The sequence below is a fragment of the Gobius niger genome (assembly GCF_951799975.1).
Source record: "Gobius niger genome assembly, chromosome: 1".
Classification (NCBI taxonomy): domain Eukaryota; kingdom Metazoa; phylum Chordata; class Actinopteri; order Gobiiformes; family Gobiidae; genus Gobius; species Gobius niger.
Window position 1 is genome coordinate 40508860 of NC_136852.1, and position 22112 is coordinate 40530971.

At 42.3% G+C, this 22112-nt stretch overlaps 1 protein-coding gene across 1 annotated transcript in view; it reads right to left on the reverse strand.

The window, feature by feature from the left end:
- LOC306970745 (protein mono-ADP-ribosyltransferase PARP14-like) overlaps positions 1-21402 on the reverse strand; it is a 47579-nt gene extending 26177 nt beyond the window's left edge. The window contains exons 1-7 of the mRNA XM_079566772.1: positions 21161-21402; positions 19041-19126; positions 16420-16447; positions 16279-16335; positions 5903-6142; positions 3003-3128; positions 2450-2551 (exon numbers count right to left, since the gene is read on the reverse strand). Of these exons, the coding sequence (XP_079422898.1) occupies positions 2450-2551; positions 3003-3128; positions 5903-6142; positions 16279-16335; positions 16420-16447; positions 19041-19126; positions 21161-21335 (814 nt within the window). The 5' untranslated portion in view covers positions 21336-21402. The remainder of the gene's footprint in view (positions 1-2449; positions 2552-3002; positions 3129-5902; positions 6143-16278; positions 16336-16419; positions 16448-19040; positions 19127-21160) is intronic.
- Positions 21403-22112: the final 710 nt, after the last annotated feature.

Below are 22112 nucleotides of genomic sequence, written 5' to 3' on the forward strand. Positions count from 1 at the left end.
GAAAATATTATCATAAGTATGCACCAGGCTCATAATGATTTTGGGAAATACACATTGTAACCAGTTCCCAGCCGTCCATCACCTGTAAATTGTGTTTTACTCATATCTTACACAGATTTTCCGAAACTACAAGGCCGTAGCTTTCAAATGAGGCATTGCAATTGCCTATGGGCTATAGTTGCTCAATTTTGATGAAAAACCTAAGCCATTTTTCTGACAGATATTACGGCTGTGATTTGATTTGTGATGTTAATATTTTATGTATAGTCTATGTTTTATTTTTCATTGCGCTGCAGATAAACTTCTAAAACTGTTGTTAAACATTATGGTGCTCATTTATTACATTTCAGCTTCATCAGCAATAAGATACAAATCTGCGACAGGCAAAGAGGCATTTTATGGAGAAAAACATCCTTAGTTTTATTAGGGCTGGGTAGTGTTTTTTTCCCCCGATACCACTACTTTAACGATACCTGCTTTTCGGTACCGGTGCCTTAACAGTACTTTTTGTGATACCTATGTTATTTTAATTGAATTAAAATAATGTGTATAAAAAAGCATCGTTCAAGAGAAAATCCTAAAAAAGCACAAGAGAAAGAACAGCAGCAGCGTCAAATGTAACTTCAGTTTTTGAGCAGAATTCCAACTTAAGCAGTGATAAAAAGAGAGAAACATTATTACATCATTACCTCCTGAGCTGAAGGAACAGACCAGATCCACATCAGGACACTGTTATCTTTCAGCTAAACTTTTCTAAACACACTGCGCTGTTCAACAGTGAAAGCTCCTCACACGTCAAAGATCTGTTACATAGTGAGAGCGCTCAGTCTGTCACTAATAATTTACCAAACTGTTCCAAAAATGGCTAATGCAGAATGAGCGCTCACTTTATCCACAAACAATCTTTCATCTCCTCCTCCTCCAGTGCAGCCATTTGGAGCAGCTGGAGTTTAGTAACAACAGCAGTAACTTCGGACTCTGCGGGGCTAAAGCTAAAGGTAAAGATGTTCTTCTTGTTGTCACTGCTTTTCTCTTTGTCTAAGAGTCTAGTTTTTTATTCAGTTCTGGTTTAGTCCTGGTTTTTAACCACTTTACTGTAAGTCCTGGTTTAGTCCTGGTTTAGTCCTGGCTTAAACCGCGGCTCTGCCATCTCTGATAATGACTTAAGTGTTAGTAAGTTATGGCTTTACGTCATCAGATTTTTTTTCCATCTTTTTTTTTGGTGGGTATTTAACTCATTTTTGTAACTTTTTTGTCAAATTTTTATCACATTTTTGTCAAATTTTTGTCATTTTTTCGGAATTTTTTTGTCATTTTCTTGTGACATTTTTGCCACTTTTTCATCAATTTTTCGTCACTTTTTGGTCAATGTTTTCTCACTTTTTTGTCACATTTCCATCATTGTTTTCGTTTCAGTTTTCCAGAAGCCTTTGGACTGGGGTAAAGCCAAACTGTAGAAAATGTGCTCGGTTCAGGTGGGAGTTAAGGGGTTAAGAAAACATCTGCATTTGCGCTGAAGCTGCTCATGAGTTCAGGCTTTTTTAGACTCACTGCGGATCATTTATTGACGTTTGGAGAGAAAAAAGTACAGAAAATTGGCACTGAAAAAAAAAAAAAAAAGATTCTAATGATTCTCTACTCTTTCTCCCTGTTTAGCTACAAACAGTAAATGCATTTTCTCATATTTAAATCACAAACCTACGGTAAAGACGTTGCATTTAGACGCAGTTTAGCACAATGCTACACACGCGTACGGTGAACCCCCCCTGCAAACAAAAGATGATCTTCAGGTCAGACTAACCGTTATGTATATCTCAAAGTACAGCGCCAAGAATGACTTCACTGTCAGTTTAGGCCAGAACAGTCCTTGGGAGGCAACGGCAGCCACGAAAACAAGCACATGAGCAAAACACACTGATAGGCTGTCTGCAATATGTGACAAAGGTTCAGCAGTAGCTCAGAGAACCTCAAAGGCAGACATTACAGGCTGCGTATTGTAATGGAGATTTGGAAACATTGGGATAGAAAGTGGACTAAAATTGAAAGAAAAAATGGTGGAAAGAAAGGGAAGAATTGGGAAGAGATTGAAAGAAAAAATGAGGGAAAATGTGGAAAGTGTGTTTTTTCCCCTTTTGATGTTAAAGGAAGTTTCTTGGTTGTTTCACCTCAAATTAATGATGCAAATATAAAACAAATTCAATGGAAGGAAAAGGAACACATGATTCATCTATTTGATGGTTCTGTATGAGAAATATTTTGGTATAGGTAACAATTAAAGTATCGTTGCTGTATCGGTATCGTAAACCAAGTATAGTTAAAGCACTGGTATCGAAAAAAGAGTTTAACAGTGCCCTGCCCTAGTGACAAATGGTGAGAGAATCTGAATATGGTTCATCCAATAATACCATTGAAGCTTTTAAATGTGAGTTTGTCATGTGAGCGGTCTTACCTTTGGGGTTGGAGAAAGAGAGGACTGCCGCCTGCTCCTCCGGGATCATCACGATATCGTCTGGAGCCGCCCAGTTCTTCTCAAAATACAGGTCCAACATGTCTGAGCAGAGTTTAACACAACTTTATCAGGTCAGCAACGAAACAGGACGAACTGTGGCTCTAAGAATGAGCTGGTGCAGAACAGCTTCAGATTCACTTTCATGAGCTGTTCAATTGATTCATTTATGACTGAAATGCCTATAAATATATGATGATAATTTAAATTTCAACAGTTCAAGTAGATGTAATGAAGGTGACTCAATTAAATATAGAAATATCAAGTTAAAACGTTTGCAGTTGATTACTGACATGAATATGAGGAAAAAATGAAAGGTTTCCATATAAAAGTCAGTGTCTTATTTGTAAAATTAGCCAAAAAATGTACAATATTTTCAGCACCGAAATCTAGGGTCTCGCCTTCAGTACAAAATAAAGCCCAGAGCCAGATCTACACTCGCTGCCGTGGCATCTCTATCTTAGTTGCTGCTACAGTGGCTGGATTGGTGCGTCACCTTTGACCACGTGGGGCGGGAGGTTCTCCACTCGGACACTGGTCGCCGGCTGCAGGAGAGTCGCTGCCAGGCCATATTTTCGGAATTTACTGTTGCTCTTGCTCACAGACACGAACTTCTCAGCGTCTGGAAAAGAAGGATAGTGTTCATTGACTTTGTACAGAACTTTTTATTTGTGTTTTTCACTGCAGTTGTTGCATCTGATCTGCGTCTGAAAGTGCATTGATTTGAGCTCAGTATCGGCATGTTGAGAAACATCGTCTTCTTTAACGAGAATGTCATGTCACCAGTTTGTGTTTTTGCATTGGTTTATATTTCTGTGAAGCACTTTGGTCTTCCTGGTGTTGTTGTAAAGTGCTATAGAAATACAACGGACCTCGTAGCAACTGATAACGTAATAACACTATTATGTTATTGGCCTCCCACGGGAGGTGTTCCAGGCATGTCCTAGTGGGACAAGGCCTCGTGGAAGACCCAGGACACGGTGGTGGGACTATGTCTCCGAGCTGGCCTGGTGTGGCCTCGGGGTCCCCCCAGAACAGCTGGAGGAGGTGTGTGTGGATCGGGAAGTTTGGGCATCTCTGCTGAGACTGCTGCCCCGCGACCCGGCCCCGGATAAAGCGGAAGAAAATGGATGGATGGATGTTATTGGCCTGTTGTAACGCAATCTTTATTACAATAACGTAGTAAAGATTAACAGGCTAATAGTGCAGTTTTCAGACCCGTTATTTTGTGGGTTTTTCATAAACTTTTGTATTTTAGTGTGTTTTTACTGTTTTATTATTTTTTCCCTATAACTTGTCCCATCTGCCTGTGTGCAAAGCAAAGCGGACGAATGCAGCGCAAAGCTCTCCCCTCCCCTCAAACATGCGCTCCTCTCTCGCCCCGTGCACACACATACATAATGCAAAAATCAACATTGTAAATGTACAGAGCCCATACAGGATAGAGTGCGGATCGGGCCGTTTTTTTCTGTCCGAGCCCGGCCCTCGTCCGACAGAGCAGTGATCAAATCCGAACCGAGCCCGACAAGCATTAAGATATTTGTGTCCGAGTCCGACCGAGCCCGACACATTTAAAATCACAATATTTCCATAAGCCTAATGACACAGTAGGATGTGATATTGTTTGTGTGGAAAAAGTCAGATTTTATCCATCAAAAGGAATTCGGAACGTCAACACAGATGAGCGGAGCACGCACGGCCGCACGGCCGCACGCACGCACGCACGCACGCACGCGCGCACGCACGCGGAGCAACAGTTTTACCTGTGCGGTCACTGCACGTGTTTCGTTGTCACAGCAGTTCACAACTTCTTAAAAGCATTACTGCGTGCGCACTGCGCAGTGCATAAGCGGGTTTAAATGCCGCATCTTCTGTTTATTTATTTATTTAGTTTAATGACAAATGAACGCTTGCAATGCATGAAATGAAATAGACCCATTTTATTTTAATTTTTTATTATCGTGCTGATGTGTCCGAGTCCGACCCGAGCCCGAAAATAAGTTCTAAATATTTGTCCGAATCTGACCGAGCCCGTCGGGTTCCGACGGGTCCTGTCGGACGTCGGACGGGTTGCAGCACTCTAATACAGGAATTACATGGAGAGTAAAAAATGTTGTTTCACGAAAATAATTTCACACAAAATTCCATTTGGTCCAATAAAAAAAGTCAATCAATACCATATTTTTCAACGTCCCATTTTATTCTATTGGGAAAATGTTAAAATTATTTTTCTATCTGCTGAAAATCATCTAGAGTGTGGACTCAAAAGTTGTCCAAGTACTTGGAAAACAACTATGGATTTTTTGAGGCGCAGCCACAACCCTAAAGTACCGTAATTTTCAGCCAATAACCCGCTACTTTTTCCCCTGCGGACTTCACATCCTTACACTTTCACTTTGAGAAGTGCACATTACATTTTACACTTTGTAAATTGTAAATAGTTTATGTGTTGCCTGCCTAGTGACTACAGATGGAAACTAGCATCTCTGCTATAATCTGGCATATTTACAGTGCTCATGTGCAACTGTTCATTAATATGTATTGTCCCTATCAAATAAATAAAGAAGAGATAAGCTACACTGGCCATTTCAGCGTGCCTTTTGTACGCGTTTATCACGGCCGTCCCTGCCGCCCTCCCTCTGCCCACAACTGCACCTTCCTCCTCACCCGCGCCATGAGCCACGACACTATGAAAACCTGCGGCTTATATTCGAGTGCGGCCTGTTTGTGAACAAGGACGCAAATATAGCTGGCGCGGCTTATAGTAAGGTAACATTTATGGTATATATTTTAACAGACTGCTTCAGTTTGTGCATATAGAGTGAAACAAATTCATACACATTATTCTCTGTATAAGGTCAACTAAAACTGAGCGCAGAGCATTGTCACAAAACACGTTTTCACTGTGTCAAGCACAGAGAGGGCACGTTAGCGCCTCCTGCTAAAAGAAAAACTCAATCACTTAAGCAATCGCCATAATATTGCATTTCAAAGTCCAAAAACTAAGACTAAGACTCCTGAGGGTTTAACTCGTACCTGTGTGACTCCTGAGGGTTTAACTCATACCTGTGTGACTCCTGAGGGTCTAACTCGTACCTGTGTGACCCCTGAGGGTTTAACTCGTACCTGTGTGACTCCTGAGGGTTTAACTCGTACCTGTGTGACCCCTGAGGGTTTAACTCGTACCTGTGTGACTCCTGAGGGTTTAACTCGTACCTGTGTGACTCCTGAGGGTTTAACTCGTACCTGTGTGACTCCTGAGAGTTTAACTCGTACCTGTGTGACTCCTGAGGGTCTAACTCGTACCTGTGTGACCCCTGAGGGTTTAACTCGTACCTGTGTGACTCCTGAGGGTTTAACTCGTACCTGTGTGACCCCTGAGGGTCTAGCTCGTACCTGTGTGACTCCTGAACGTGACCACTGCGACGCTGCTCTCCCAGATCAGCTCCAGGTCGTACTCGCCCTCCTCCACACCCGACAGGTTCTCCACCAGGACGCCCAGCATGTCCCTGGGGAGGCTCTCGGAGACTGGGCCTAAAGTGACGCTGCAGCCACGCCCATCCTCTGGGGCGGGGCCCAGAGCCTCATTACGCCCAGGACTCAGACGGGTGTCTGACTCAACACCGGAGCCTTTTTCTGGGGGACACAGGAGAGATTAATGTCACACCGCCCTGAGAATGAAGACGGGCCTGGGAGGCCAGACCCAGGGGGAAAGAGACTCTGGATAAGCCTCATAATAATAATAACAATTGGTTTGTTTGGTTGGCATTCCTAATCACTTGTTAACTGAGTTTTTAAACGGAGACACTCTGGTACAGCCAAATTAAATACAAGAGAACATTTTGAGCTAGTGTGTCAAGTCAAAAATGATTTCAAGGTCTCAGCCAGTGCATCGATCGGATCGTTCAGATTCACTTGTTGTTCCGTTCACTTGCAGGACACAAGTACATTTAACAGGTTAGGCTCATTTTTAAGGCAATTATACTTCAGACTTCGCTATAAATTTGACTTTGTATGAATTACAGTGTAACAAAATGGATGAATATTTAGTGAGATTTATTAGCATTTCCCTTTATTATTGAGCTAGGGCACAGGATGGAGCATAGGAAGTGAATTGTCTATAACTATGAACTCCAGCTGAGCTTCTAATGAACTAAAGTGAACAATGGGAATGTAGAAGTGAATAAGACAGGCTAATGCTTTTGAAAATATGACTTATTTAGAAGGACAACATCAGTTGCGTTATCATTTTATTTCAGTGAAGAAAAGTAATTGTTATTGTTTTTAAGCTCCTGACAGGAAGTGGCATGGATACAGGTAAAGTTCACAGGTAAAGTTCCCACTGACTTGTTCTTCATCTAAGTCACTTCCTGTCGGTGCTACAGCCTATGCCAGTGTGATGCCTTATTTGAAAGCCAAGACCTTCTAGTTTCTAAAAATATGTGTGAGATCTGTGTGAGTGAAACACAACTTACATTACATTTGCCGTTCTTAACCCTAAACATCCTGATTAGGGTTAACTCGCCCTAACCCTCGCAGGTGACAGGTTAATGAACATACATGGGTCTCAAACACGGCACACCGGATTGTAGCCTTGGGTTTATTTCCATCCGTCGTCCCCCATGTGCACTCTCAATCACACTCTCACTCATCCTGGCCTATTGTACATGGGCCGTGATGTGCAATAGGCCCATTGTACATCCTATCATGCGACCCTTTTAGTAGTAGGGGAAACCGGAGTGCCCAGGGGAAACCTTGATGAAAAAGAAGTTTGGACACCCCTGTCCTACATGACTTTAAGGAAAAGAATCCTTCAGAACAGGATTTTGTACAGGATTTTATCCTACAGGATCATCTACACGACTCCGTAAGAATCCTCAGTCATCCTACTGGGTTTTATTATTTTCGATTTCTGTAATTGTTTCTACAATAATAGGAAATCCAAAAGGATTAAATCTTACAGGATTTCAATAAGAATTTTTTCAAATCCTGTTGGAATTCTTATATTAACCTTTTGATTCTGTTACTGCACCTTTTGGAGCCGCGACCCTCACTATAACAATTAATATTTAGTAATTATCTAACCAACCAATGAGAAGTATAGATACAGACGGCATCTCGTCATAGAAGGGGGCGTGGCTTCGCCGAGGGGGAAAATACAATCTTTAGAGAAACACAATTTTTCACTCTTTTTTGCCATTTTCTGGTGGAATATCAACTTATTTATCACACATAAATAAAGTCAAGTGTAAATCAGGCCCATATGGATATTTTCTCACAGCAGATTGTTCAGTAGAAGTGAAAAAACGGCAGTTGTAGCTAGCGCAAGCTAACCGTTAGTATTAGCCCGATGCTAACATGTAGCATCAGGTTAGCATTCTCCGTTATTTATGTATTTATGGGCTGTAGAACCACTTTGCTCCTCCCCATGTCTTTGTATCATTATTTAGTAGAAACTATATTCATAATTCAGCATTTGTTACAGTAGTTTTTGAATAATTAGAGAAAAAATTTTTTTTTCAAAATTGTTTTCCCCCTTAACTGTTTTTAAAAATGACCATATATGGGCGATTCCAGAGATGCCGTCTGTATCTATGGTCCAGGAGAGAAGATCGTTGCTATGGAAACCTGCTGTGGAGTTCTGATGGTGATGTCGTTTGCTTAGAATGACATCACCATCAGAACTTCGTTGCTATGGAATTCTGATGGTGATTTGCATAGAATAGTATATTCAGAATGTTTAGTGACGTCACCTGTCATTACCGTCTGCCCGCACACAAGAGACACACGCATTTGCCCTTCTCTGAGCAAAACTGATCGTCTTTTCGTGCCTTTGACAAAGTGAATTTAGGAAAGTAGAAGTTCTTGTCATCTCCTTCAAGGAAAGAGACAGGCTTCATCTTGAACATACCTCAGACCTCGAACAAGGAGACCACAGACTGAAGAGATGTCTCAAACTGCTGTGAGCTTCAACACGGAGAGCGCACAGACTGAAGAGATGTCTCAAACTGCTGTGAGCTTCAACACGGAGAGCGCACAGACTGAAGAGATGTCTCAAACTGCTGTGAGCTTTAACACGGAGAGCGCACAGACTGAAGAGATGTCTCAAACTGCTGTGAGCTTCAACACGGAGAGCGCACAGACTGACCCCTCCACCATGGAGGCAGAGATGCCGGAGGAGGCTTATAAAACTGACCTGACTCGCCTGCACGACCTCGCCGTTCTGCACAAGTTACACGTGCAGTTCAAAGAATTGAAACACATCGGCACACCGCAGGCAAGGATCTTCCAAATAGAGTTGCGTGTGGGGGAGTTTGTCGGCCTTGGGAGTGGACCGACCAAAAAGAAGGCCAAATTACAAGCTTCCAAAGAAGTGGTTAATAAACTGGCAATGCTCCCAGTGCCAGAAACTGTGACTCCGTACTGGTCTAGGCCCCAGACTGATCTTGTGGACATACAGGATCGTGAACATTTCTTTTTTAACAAAAATCCTGTCTGCGCCCTTGTGGAAGTGCTTACAGTGAGGCGAGAGAAGCCCCCGGAGTTCACAAACATCAAGACCACTTATAAAGGCCACGTCCCCTGGTACACGGTGGAGGTGAGAGTGGGTGAGATGACTACCCAAGCTGAGGCGCCTCATAAGAAGAAAATTGCAAAGGAAATGGCTGCCGACCGCATGCTGGTGATGATGGGATTTGAAGATCAAATGAGAAAGGACCAATTGCTGGCCCAGGGACCCCAGCGAGCGTTTATTGCTCCAGTCAGGTCAGCCCAAGCTCCCAGGCCAGTAAAACTACCTCCGACTACAGCGACAAGGACTAATCCTCCTGAGGTCCTACAGATGACAGTGGACAATGGACCAAAGGAGGTCTCCAGCTCAGCACAGCCCTCGCCTCCACAGAAGCCTGCAGAGTCAGTACCTCCAGAACCACGAGTCTCCACCCCAGAAAAGCTCACGACACCACAGGATTTGGCCAGGAGAACTGACTCGGTCACTCCAGCAGAGGGTGCTGTACCAGAAGTCTCCACCTCTGACCATGAGCAGTTCTCACAGACCATCCCTGATCCCACAGAGCCTTTCATTCTAGTAGAGGGCTCCACCCCCCCAGAGGACATCACTGAACCAGAGACCCTCAGCTCCCAGAAGCCTTCACCTCTACAGGACACTGTAAGTCCGCCAGAGGATCTTAGTGAAGGCTTTATTGAATCAGAGACCCTCAGCACTGAGCAGTATTCACCTCTACTGGACACTGTAAGTCCGCCAGAGGATCTTAGTGAGGACATCACTGAACCAGAGACCCTCAGCTCCCAGAAGCCTTCACCTCTACAGGACACTGTAAGTCCGCCAGAGGATCTTAGTGAGGGCTTCACTGAATCAGAGACCCTCAGCACTGTGGACCATGTCAGTCCAACAGAGGGCCTTGTCCCTCCAGAGGACTTCATGGAAGCAGAGGCCTCTTGCCCTGTACCACAGCAGTTCTCAGCGCCACTGGATTTAACCAGTGCCACTGAACCCACTTCATCAGAGGACTCCCCTTATGCACTCGAGGACTTCACCAATCCAGAGGACTTCCCTTATGCACTCGAGGACTTCACCAATCCAGAGGACTCCCCTTATGCACTCGAGGACTTCACCAATCCAGAGGACTCCCCTTATGCACTCGAGGACTTCACCAATCCAGAGGACTCCCCTTATGCACTCGAGGACTTCACCAATCCAGAGGACTCCCCTTATGCACTCGAGGACTTCACCAATCCAGAGGACTCCTCTTATGCACTCGAGGACTTCACCAATCCAGAGAACTCCTCTTATGCACTCGAGGACTTCATTGATCCAGAGGACTCCTCTTATGCACTCGAGGACTTCATTGATCCAGAGGACTCCCCTTGTGCACTAGAGGACTTCATTGATCCAGAGGACTCCTCTTATGCACTCGAGGACTTCATTGATCCAGAGGACTCCCCTTGTGCACTAGAGGACTTCATTGATCCAGCTTTCTCCAGCGCTCCACAGACCACTAGCCTATCATCTCATCTGGATCAACCAGACCTTCCTGCAGCAGGAAGCTTAACTGAGGCCTCTGCTCAGTCGCTGACCTGCACGTATCCTCAGGAGAGTGTGGTGCCACAAGCCTCAGCCACTGTTCACAGTTTGGTCAAAGCCATGGCCAAGAAACTGCTCAAAAAATCCCCTGTGTCCCTTGACACTCAGCAACAAGTGGACCTTGTTCACAAACTCAGAGAGGTGGAGAGCAGAGTCCTGGTCCCTGAGAACCTTGAGCTCAGAGCCATAATGCTGAAAAGAATCGGCAAAGCAGCTGCCAAAGGCCTGCTGCTGGAGTTTGGCTCCTCCTCTACGCTTTTATCACAGAGTGAGGAAGATTTTATCATGGCCACTGTCAAACATCTGCAGATCCGCATCAAGGGTTCACTGACCCATCCTCTCACTGCAAAACCGTGGCACAAAAGAGTCTTAAGTAAGGTATTCAAGAGAAACAGAATCCCCGCGGGTTCATTCAGCGACTACCTGTCATCAGAGCCGAGGGTCTGAATCAGTTTTTTAGATACAGCAAACATAACATCCTGTAGACATATAAGTCCCAACGCCCTCTTAGCACCATCTCATCCCAGCCAAACTTCTAAATTTAAACATGAATCTTATTATAATTTTACATTCATCTTATTTTTGAAGAATCGTTCAGATGAAACAAAAAACAAAAACATAGGATTATAATCGCAGTGAAGCTTGAATCATCGTCTGGACTGGTTTTGTTTAAGTTGAGGATGTCTTTCTATCCACAGAAGACGCTTCTTCACTCTTGTAGTCAGAATGTGACACTACACCCAAGCTAGAGCGGTCTCGTGACGGACTCGGGAACCAAAACTACAAACAACCATCCATTCAAGCTGTTTAAAGTAGCACTCGATTCAGAAGTGATGCTGTTAAGTGAACAACTTGAATGGAAGGCTGTTGGCAGCTCTGGCACCTGAACCTGTCACGAGCCCGCTCTAGCTTGGGTGTAGTGCAACATTCTGACTACAAGAGAGAAGAAGCGTCTTCTGTGGATAGAAGCAAGACATCCTCAACTTAAACAATAATACTTTCTGGACGAATGAGAGCCCACACTATCATAGGATTATAATGTGAGTTAGAAGCATTGATCCAGGCTGACTCCCTAACACCCAGGGCCGTATTACAATAAAATGTGACCTGGGTTTTTTCAGGCTCTGTACTCCCCCTTTGCCTGTCTATAATTAACAAGTCAATGCTTTTATTTGATTAAATCACCCATAAAATGTGCACAAAGTCAATTATTCATTTATTTTTAGTTCATTAATTCTAAGTTCCATGTTATTAGGCAAAAAATATCACATTTCAATTGGCGTCTGTGGGGTTTAGATGTGGTCTTAAACATGGATTGCGTAATATTGGCACATTATAATGGGCTTCAATGCAATAGATGAATGATTAAATACAAGGTTCAAATAATATAGTGTTATTGGTGCTGGGGGCAAGTGGGGCAACATCATTTAGCTGTTTCTAATCGCCACCGTCCGACTTGTTGAATCGTCTGCCAGGACTTCTTGTAGATAAGCTACGAGATCTAGCGTTAGCGCGTACCATTGTTAGTCGCTGACCTGGGCTAATCTTTTAATAAAAAACGTGAGAAATATTATGTAGGATAGAGTTTTGTTGTTTCACATGTGAGTCGCAATAGATGTTATGGACAAATGTCCAGATCCATGAAGGATGCGAGTGGGAAAGGATACAAGTCTATTAGTACTACTCGCAGTAAAATATAACCACTATCTTAAAGGGAGGGAGGGGTGTTGAGTAAAATCGACCTTTTGGCTTTTTGCCAAGTTATAATGTTGTTCCCTGATCTAAAACAGAGCTAGAGTTGAGTGTCCAGGAACTAGCACAACTTTCTTTGAATCTTCCTCAGTGCAAGGAATGAATGAATGAAAGAATGAATGAACTGAGCTCCTTCACTTTTTGGTTTCATTTTGTCAGACACTAGGGGTTAGAGATGTTAAAGAGGGGGTATTATGCTTTTTTCACTCACATGGCACCAGTCTATATCACACTACAATGATGACCAAACCTTCTGTTGGTCTGTAAATGCAGTAAATTAGAATAACTGCCTTGTATAAAATCACTCTCTCAAAATGGCTGTAGTGAATGTCTTGAAATAGGCCTCTGTCTCTTTAAGAACCTCTCAGCCTTTCCGACACGCCCCCTCCACACGCTGTCTGTGGCATCAGTGGGGAGGGGGTTCTGCTGAGGAGCAGTGGTTGGTTACTCGGCTGGTGACCAAAGCTCGGAGGCGTCTCCAGGAGGTGGGGGCGTTCCTAGGAGGACTCAGGCAAACCTATCCCTAAAATGGCCGCCATCCGAGTTTTTACAGATTACTCTGTAGAAAGATCTTTTACCTTTACATGTTTCAGCGCCATCTGCAGGCCGTCAGAAGTATCACCGGCGTGCGGTGACGTGTCACTTATTAGCTGTTCTTACTTCCGAGGCGTGACCAGTCTGACGGTCCCAACAGGTCCGACAGACTGGCCACGCCCCCTGCCACCCGGTGGATTCAGGGACACAGGGGGTGTAATCATTGGAGGAGGGTGTCCCAGGTGTGGGACAGGAGAAACGCTCCTACGTCACGGTTGATGGTGTCGGTGCAAAAAAACAGCTGATAAGTGACTCGTCACCGCACGCCGGTGATACTTCTGATGACGGCCTGCAGATGGCGCTGAAACATGTAAAGGTAAAAGGTTTTCAACATCTCTAACCCTAGTGTCTGACTAAATGAACCCAAAAAGTGATACTGTAACACAAGTAGACACGATGAACGTTAGCTCCTCCTGAGGTCTACATGCTCTATGTTCGTGGTTTATTTGATCGGGACAGTGCACTTAACTGTCAAAGAAAAAAAGAAATGATCTGAAGAGGGCTATGCCGAAACGTAATCTTGAATAAATAACATAAATCCACTTTTTGGCTATGAGCGTGCTTAATTTTTGATGATTTTCCTCAACATCTGCACCTCGGTTACCACTTTTGTGTTGCTCCTCTTCTCTCAACCACTTTACTGCCACCTTAGGGCTAGGGTTAACAATTATTTACATCCAAAGCTTACCAGTGTTAATTTCGTCGACTAAAATATTTAGTCTTAAAGGAATAGGCCACCGTTTTTACATACTAAGATATGTTCTTACCTCACTTTAGACGTGTTAATATATCCCCGTCTGGTCTTTGTCCGTGCGCTCTGTCAGGCAAACGGAGCACATACGCAGCCTCTCCCACATGTCATATAGCTCCGAAAAAGCTCACGATAGAAGCTACCAAGCTCTTCCATGTGTTCCCTATTTAAATAAAGTTACGTGAAGTGTTTTCATGCGAAGTATATTTACCCAGAAATGTAGCATGTCGATTTTATAAGCAGATAAAAAGGGGGACTATATTGTGAGGCGTAATGATACGAGGAGTAAAACGTCCGCGCAGTAACTCCTAAAGGTTATTGACGGAAGTGAGCGGGGAAGTCTTTAGGAGTTACTACGCGGACGCTGTGCTCCTCGTATCATTACGCCTCACAATATAGTCCCCCTCTTTATTTGCTTATAAAATCGACATGCTACATTTCTGGGTAAATATACTTCGCATGAAAACACTTCACGTAACTTTATTTAAATAGGGAACACGTGGAAGAGCTTGGTAGCTTCTATCGTGAGCTTTTTCGGAGCTATGTGACATGTGGGAGAGGCTGCGTATGTGCTCCGTTTGCCTGACAGAGCGCACGGACAAAGACCAGACGGGGATATATTAACTCGACTAAAGTGAGCTAAGAACATATCTTAGTATGTAAAAACGGTGGCCTATTCCTTTAATTTTAGTCAAAGTGATATTTTGTCGACTAAAATTGGACTAAAACTAAATTAAAAGTTTTACATGAGACTAAAACTAAAATGTCCAGATATTTTAGTCGACTAAAATAAGACTAAATGAAAATGAAAAGGAGAGACTAAAATCATCCAAACTTCTATTGAGCGTCTGAAAGAGCCTCAGATCATGTAAATTCTCTGCCAAAGGATCAGCTCTGAGCTTTGTTCATGTGGAGCAGCTCCATGAAGCAGAGGAACAAGATTAAATATGATTATAATGAATATTATCAATGCAAAGTCGACTAAATTCGTCTTAAATTTAGTCGACTAAATTTACTTGCAATTTTAGTCGACTAAAACTAGACTAAAATTGAATTACATTTTCGTCAAAAGACTAAGACTAAAACTAAATTAAAATATGTTGTCAAAATTAACACTGGCGTCCAATAAGGAAGTGAATTGTGTTTACTATGTTTTAGCAAAAACTGTGTTAAATGTGTCATATGCACTTTAAGCTTTCTTAACATTATTTAGTCACATGGTGAAGTAGTGATTTTACATGTCTCCACGGTAACACTGAGGGGAGTCTTTAGTCTGAGACTGCTCTTCCTGAGGTCCTCTTCATGTCACCAATGTTTTAGAGTGTACACATTGCTAAACGCCAGAGGTGGGAGACTCGAGCAACATGACTTGACTCGAGTCAGACTCGAGTCGCAATTTTCGGGACTTTCGGGATTTTACTTGACCAAAGCTCCAAAAAGACTTGACTTGACTTGGGACTTGCTGTTTGTGAGAGACTTAACTTGGACTTGAGGCCAATGACTCTCAATGACTCGCTGTGACTTTATAGTTATTTATTTATCTGAGTGAAACTGTTGAAAGATCAGGATTCATTTCGTAAAAGCGGTGCATCTATGTTTACATTATGGTAATTATCCACATGCGTGTTCGGTTTCCCGACACAGCGCTTCACAGGCAGGAGGAAATACGACGTCGAAATACGTGCATTAAAAGTTTTCTAAACAGAGTGAAGAGGAGGAGATTTATGGACAGGAAAATGTTTGAAACAATGGACTGGACCTACAGCGCAGACGGAGCCTCCAGAACGACGATGCGTAAGAGCTGAATAATCAACAGGAATCTGGGGGGTTTTCGACGTTCACACAAAGTTTAGAGCATTAGAGGTTATTTTACACATCTATACACAGCCCAGTGACAGCGGGACTGAAGGCTACGCAGAATCTACTTTGAGCAGGGGCGAATCCGAGTATACAGGGGCTGGGGCATTACAGGGAATCACTGACAGAAAAACTGCCAGAAACTAACAAAAATAAAAATATTATTTTGTATTTATGTTTCAGACTGCAGGGAAAAGCAGCTCATGTTTAAAATACTATATTTCATATTTTTTAAGTCGCCCCCCGGGCCCCCTTCCTTAAAATGCTGTCCCAGCAATTTTGTACATAGACTGTTTATTTATAATACATATATTTTGAATGTTGTGGCGTTTAAATATTAATTAGACTTTAAATCCAAATCCATGAGATTTAAAAAAGTTTGATTTTAGCCTAAATTTTAAAAATGACGGTATCTTGAGAAAGCACTTGTTATTTTCAAGATTAAACACATGAAAAGACACGCTGGCGTTTGTGACTTGAGGTGACTTGCCGGCTAAAGCAAGACTTGACTTGACTTGACTTGACAAAAGCTATGACTTGACTTGACCCCATGACCGATTGACTTGGACTTACTTGAGACTTGGACTTGACTCGAGACTTGCATTTAGTGACTCACTCCCACCTCCGCTAAACGCTTTCTTCATGAAATTGCCAAGTCACTTTTGAAAGTGTTTTTGGAATGTGAGCGTAAAACCGCCCCGGGGCCGTCTGTACCTGGTGGACTCGCTGGAGCTTCATGTCTCTGACGCTTCACTTCAGTTTCCTGGGGATCTAAAGACAAAACAGACAAAAATGAACCGCATCGTTCACGGCAGAAGTGGATGAGTTTGATTTTAGGCAGAACGGGAGCTTTACCTGGATTGCTGTTTGTGGAGGTTTGAATCTGTGGAAGAAAAATAATAACATTTGATTAATACATTTTTTTTTTTAAATAAAGTGAATGTGCAACAAATAGACAGTGACACGGAAGGTTCACACTAACATCATTTACCACTGATTTAGACCGTGTTATCACTCAATCCCATTGACCGATCCTCTGACGACACAGTCATCAGCTGTGACTTCCTTATTGTGCTGCAGCTGAGGCTTTAGGCGTGTCCCTGACTTTGTTTACAGCTGATCCAGTCAGTCCAAACTCAACCCCAGATGAACCTGGCGTGTGACTTTTACTGCAGCGAGGAACTGCTAAACCTCACTCACAGAAAACACCAAGGAGTTAAAAAAGCTTTTCAAGTTTCATAGTACTGGAGTTTCCAAAGTCGGAGTCTGTATCTGCAACTAAACGCTCTGTTCATTTAAATGACACATATTTAATAGATGCTTATGTAATGCATTTAAGTTCAGAAACACAAATAGGTTGATTCTAGGTCCCTTTTAGACCCGGTTCAGTCCTGGTTTGATCTGGATCTAGGCCTGGTGAGACTCGGAAGGTCAGATGTTTGATGAGGTTGTTCTCGGTGTGAAAAGTTTGACAAAAGGTCAGTGTGTCCAATCTCAATTTTTACATCAGCGCAAACATTCCATCAACGTGAGGAATGAAATTTCAACATTCAAAAGGAAATTGAAAACAACGGACAAAAGTGCAGGTGAATGTGAACTTCTGGATGAAACTTTTAGTATTTCTGATAAATGTATTCAGTATAATAGTGAGCAACATACAATCTTCAACGAAATTTTGATGTAATGTCAGTTTGAAGGAACTAGATTGAGTTTAAAAATGATGTATTTTCCACCCCCAGCTCATTGTTCCAGCCATGTCCTAATGTGTAGAATGAGCCCAGACCTGTTCACCACAACTGCCTCTAAAATCCTGCACTGACACTCAGAAAGCTGTTACTTTTGTCCCGACGAGACTAATATAGAGAGACAAGGTGGGGTGGGGGGGGTGCTGTGAGGTGAGGGAGGTGCAGCGCTGGTCTCCTTCTGTGGCACAAAGTCCGCTGCTGTTTGCCAGTGTGGCGCATCTGGCGACGCTTGACAGGAATGCAACGTTGCCGGACCGGCAAAACGGGATCACTTAGAGTAGCTTTCGATCCAAGGTAAGATCTAATTCAAAGGCACTCAGTGTAATTTAGGATTGTTCCCGTTGCCAAATCAAAACCTGCTCCTAATGAGCAGCTCGTCGATAATCAAAGAATGGATTTGGATGAGGACCGAACCTATGCAAAGCTCAGAATACTGCCTTTGGTCACATCTCCATGGAGACGAGCTGGAGACGTCAGGCTAAAGTAAAGCTACAGTCAGGTCTGAGGGCACAATAAAAATATCTGTAATAAAACAAATGATGAACTTGTAACACTGGCTTGTAAAAGTGCAAAGTGTAAGCCATTATCATCATTATAATTTGGTAATTTTATTCTATTTATTAGATAAAAGTCACACAGGGTAGACTTAAGGCCTTCATTTTTAAAAGCATTAATTATTTAATGATAATATTTTTTAATGTTATTACAAGCATCAAGTTTAGGAACTAGAGGTAGTATCAATCAATCAATCAATCAATCAATCAATCAATCAATCAATCAATCAATCAATCAATCAAACAATCAAATTTTGTTCGTATAGTGCGCGACAACAGCCAGAAGGTGCCTTTCCAGGATGAAATCAAGAATCACAATAGACTTCAATAAATACAAACAGTGGCTATGAATCGAATGTTTTTTCTGAAAAGATGTGTCTTCACCTGTGATTTAAAAACTCTCAACTCAGTGATGTTTCGCAGCTGTACTGGAAGTGCGTTCCACAGCTTTGGGCCTTGGGCGGCAAATGACCGGAGTGACGAGGCAGGTGTGTTCAGAGGAGCTCAGAGTCCTGGCTGGTTCGTAGACCGTTACTACGTGCATCATCTCCTTACTGTCTTACTGCAGTACTGTGTGTCTGTAGTGAGTAACAGTACTCTCAGGGTGTTTTCACACGTGTTGGAGCCTCGCGGGTCGACCCCAGGCCACCCGAGCTCCAACTGTCTTTACTTGAAAGTTCAGTCCATGTTCACACGTACCTGCACCGAACATCGCACCATCAGCCACGTAACAACGATCAGCTGTTCAACAAACTTATTCCCATGACAACGGACATCCAGCTGTCAGCGCGCCGACATGCACACGTACGTGCGCACTTCCCCAATGTTACTCTGCAGTCACACCGAACTAGAGACTGTGTGAAAACGCCCTCTGACGGACGTTTGGCTCTTGTTATTTCCTTAAATAACAACTACTTTCACGGACCCCCTTGAGTAGTAATAAGTAATAAATAGCGGTAACGGTAGCGGTAGTAGTAGTAGTAGTAGTAGTAGCAGTAGTAGTAGTAGTAGCAGTAGTAGTGGTAGTAGTAGTAGTAGTAGTAGTAGTAGTAGTAGTAGCAGTAGTAGTAGTAGTAGTAGTAGCAGTAGTAGTGGTAGTAGTAGTAGCAGTAGTAGTAGTAGTAGTAGTAGCAGTAGTAGTGGTAGTAGTAGTAGTAGTAGTAGTAGTAGTACTCACTGGAGAGTCCGCACTGACTCGCAGCCTCACAGTTCTCTGCTCCAGTGTGATTTCATGGCTGGCTTTGGCCAAAACTCGTTCTCTCACTGTAAAAACAAAACATCTTTACAACATTTACTTAAAGCTGTGGTACCTGATTTTTTTGGTGTTGTAGATACATTTATTTTTGCCACCTCAGAGTGTGATGTAAACACAGCAAAACACAGACCTTGTTGTATTGTCGTCACCTAAAGATTTATTGAGCGATGGATGATAGAAGTCGAATCTAAATTAGTAGAATTTATCTTGGGGTTGGCCCCGCCCCTGCTTCACTTGGTCACCTCTCAGTGCTGTATATGGGTGTTAAATGTGCATATAATCATATTATTTGAACAATTTGAATACACAAAAGGGACTGTGAGAGCTAGAAACAAGTTTGGGGCAAACTGAACAGGAAAAATCAGGTACCCCAGCTTTAAAGAATGACAGATTCTCCTTCTCACAGCATGGAGCAGGTCAAATATCTTTTGATTTTGTGGCTGGGTAATTAGAAGGATAAACACACTAAACTCACTAAAAAAGTAGGGTGAATATGAGTAAAGTGGGACACTTTTTGTTTCCACCCCATTTTTGGTTTAGAATTAAATGCCAAAGTCTTTAATGTTACATATTTTTAAAACGCTTTAGATTCTATTTTACACCAGTGGAGGAAAAAAAGTCAAATGTTCAACACGTAAAGTGGGACACTATTAACATGGTAATTTTTGTTTTCAAAATCATTAATATTATTGTAGCAACTACTTTTATGAATATGTGAAGAAGTTATGAATAATAATAACAGAGCATGGTTGTAATGGTTATTCTAACTGTGTGAAACATAGGCCCATCATGGACCTGTGTCTGATGTGCAGCCTGTGCTGTCAGACATGTTCCAGTGTGGAATAACTAACCGGGAGCTTTGGTATAAACTGAAAACAAGTGACAGGACAATGAAAGAATAATACTGTAAAGTGCCTTCATCAGATTTACTTTTGTTTATAAATGAGTGAGGATGAATAATATGAAGGACATGCCCAAAAAAACACGTTAATCTGTGAACTCAGGCCGCCTTTGATTGGTGAAGTAGGAACAAGCATGTTTTAAAGATTTGCAAAGAAATATATATAGCCGATATTTTAAAAAAATCTACAATTAAAGAACTTAGAAACCTCAAAGAACAACTTAATGTTGAAATGTTGCTAAACGGCGATCAGGAGTTCATAGTGAACAAGAGCTACAGTTAAAACTTCAATCAGAAATGTGATCATCAGAAAACTTGAGCAAAACAAGAAATATAGAGTTAAATTTATCTAACTTGAAGATGTGTAAATAAAAGAAACACCTAATACCCAGGATTTTCCACAAAAATACACTGTCCCACTTTACCAATAGCTCATTGGTAAAGTGGGACAGTGATAAAATCTCTTATAAAAATAAAAGTATAAAGAATAAACATGTGATTTTGAGATGTTTTGTTTGCAGCTGCATTCCCTTATATAATTTATCAACAAAAATCTGCATGTCTGTTAGTTTTAAAAAGTTATAACCTTAAGATCATAAATCCCCAAATTCTATGTCACCGGACACACCTCTGCTTTTTTACTACTTGTCGTAGATTATGGTTTGCCACGCCATATGAAGTGAAATTATATCCACAGAACCATTATTTTCTTATCCTGCACATCTAATTATTTGGTGTGTTTGTATTTTTAGTGATAAAATATGACACATAAAAAAAAATACTATGATTATAGTTAAGTGTCCCACTTTACCCATATTCACCCTATTTCTATCTGTGTTTTATGTATGTGTTTTCATCAATTATTTGTTTCCTCTGGTCTGGCGTGTTGTTGTAACTTGTCACATTGAGTAGCTGTTTAAATGCGGCCTATAAATAAAGTAGTCTTGCCTACTTCTGTTGTCCACTAGACTTTTGAAGGTACGTCATCATAAATGGCAACAATAAAACAAGTAGACCGCACTTCCTTCCTCACGCTGGCAGCTAGCTAAACAAACTTAAGTCACAAACTAAAGATAAAACACTGTCAGACGAAGTGTTTTGTTAGTTTTATATATTTCGAACATGATATTCGTAAACAAACCTCCGCGTGACGTGAAGACGACGGTAGCCCTCGCGACCCCGTCCACCGGGTCCACGCGACACTCTCCTCCGCCGGACTTCTTCTCGCTCAGGAAATGTTTGAGCAGCTTGTTCCTCACGGTCTTGTTCTGCTCCGGGGCCCAGTCGCCCTCCACCACGACGCCGCACTCGTCCATGCTCCTGCCGGGACAGAGACGAACTGACTCAGGGCAGCTCCTCCCGGAAGAGAACAGGCAGCTTTTCTTTCACTTTCGATTCCTCCTCACAGCCAGAGAAATGGAAAACTAAACTGAATGACTCAGGGGTTATGGAGGCTGATAATCCCCCAGGAAAATACCACCGGCTTCAGCCTAAACATCATTAAAGGTCATTATAAAGTACATTTACTGAAGTACGCTGACGGCTGAGGAGGATCTGTACTTTACTTAACCTCTTAAACACCACATGATCACATTTTCTCCACTTCGGCTTTACCCAAATGTAAAAGCTTCCCAACTGGAGAGAAACAGTGTTTAACGCCTCATTTGAACCTATAAAATTGATCATAACTTTCCGTAACGTTTTGTCACATTTTTAAAGGAACAGTTCACCGTTTTTCCTTACTGAGATATGTTCTTACCTGAGCTTAGACGAGTTGATGTGTACCTGTCTGGTCTTTATGTGTGCTCTCAGTCATGCAAAAAGACTAAAGATGTTGTTAGTATCTGGCCTCTCCCAGTATATTCCTATAGCTCCAAACGGGGGTGAAGTTGGAAGCGCCCACGCTCTTCCACGGGCACAAAGACCAGACAGGTACGGATCAACTCGTCTAAGCTCAGGTAAGAACATATCTTATGTCTTTGTAGGTATTTGTTGCTTTTTTCATTGTTTTTTGTTGTTGTGTTTCGTGCACTTTTGTCACTTTTGTGTTGCATTGTCATCCTCGTTTTTGTCGTTATTTTTATGCTTTTTTT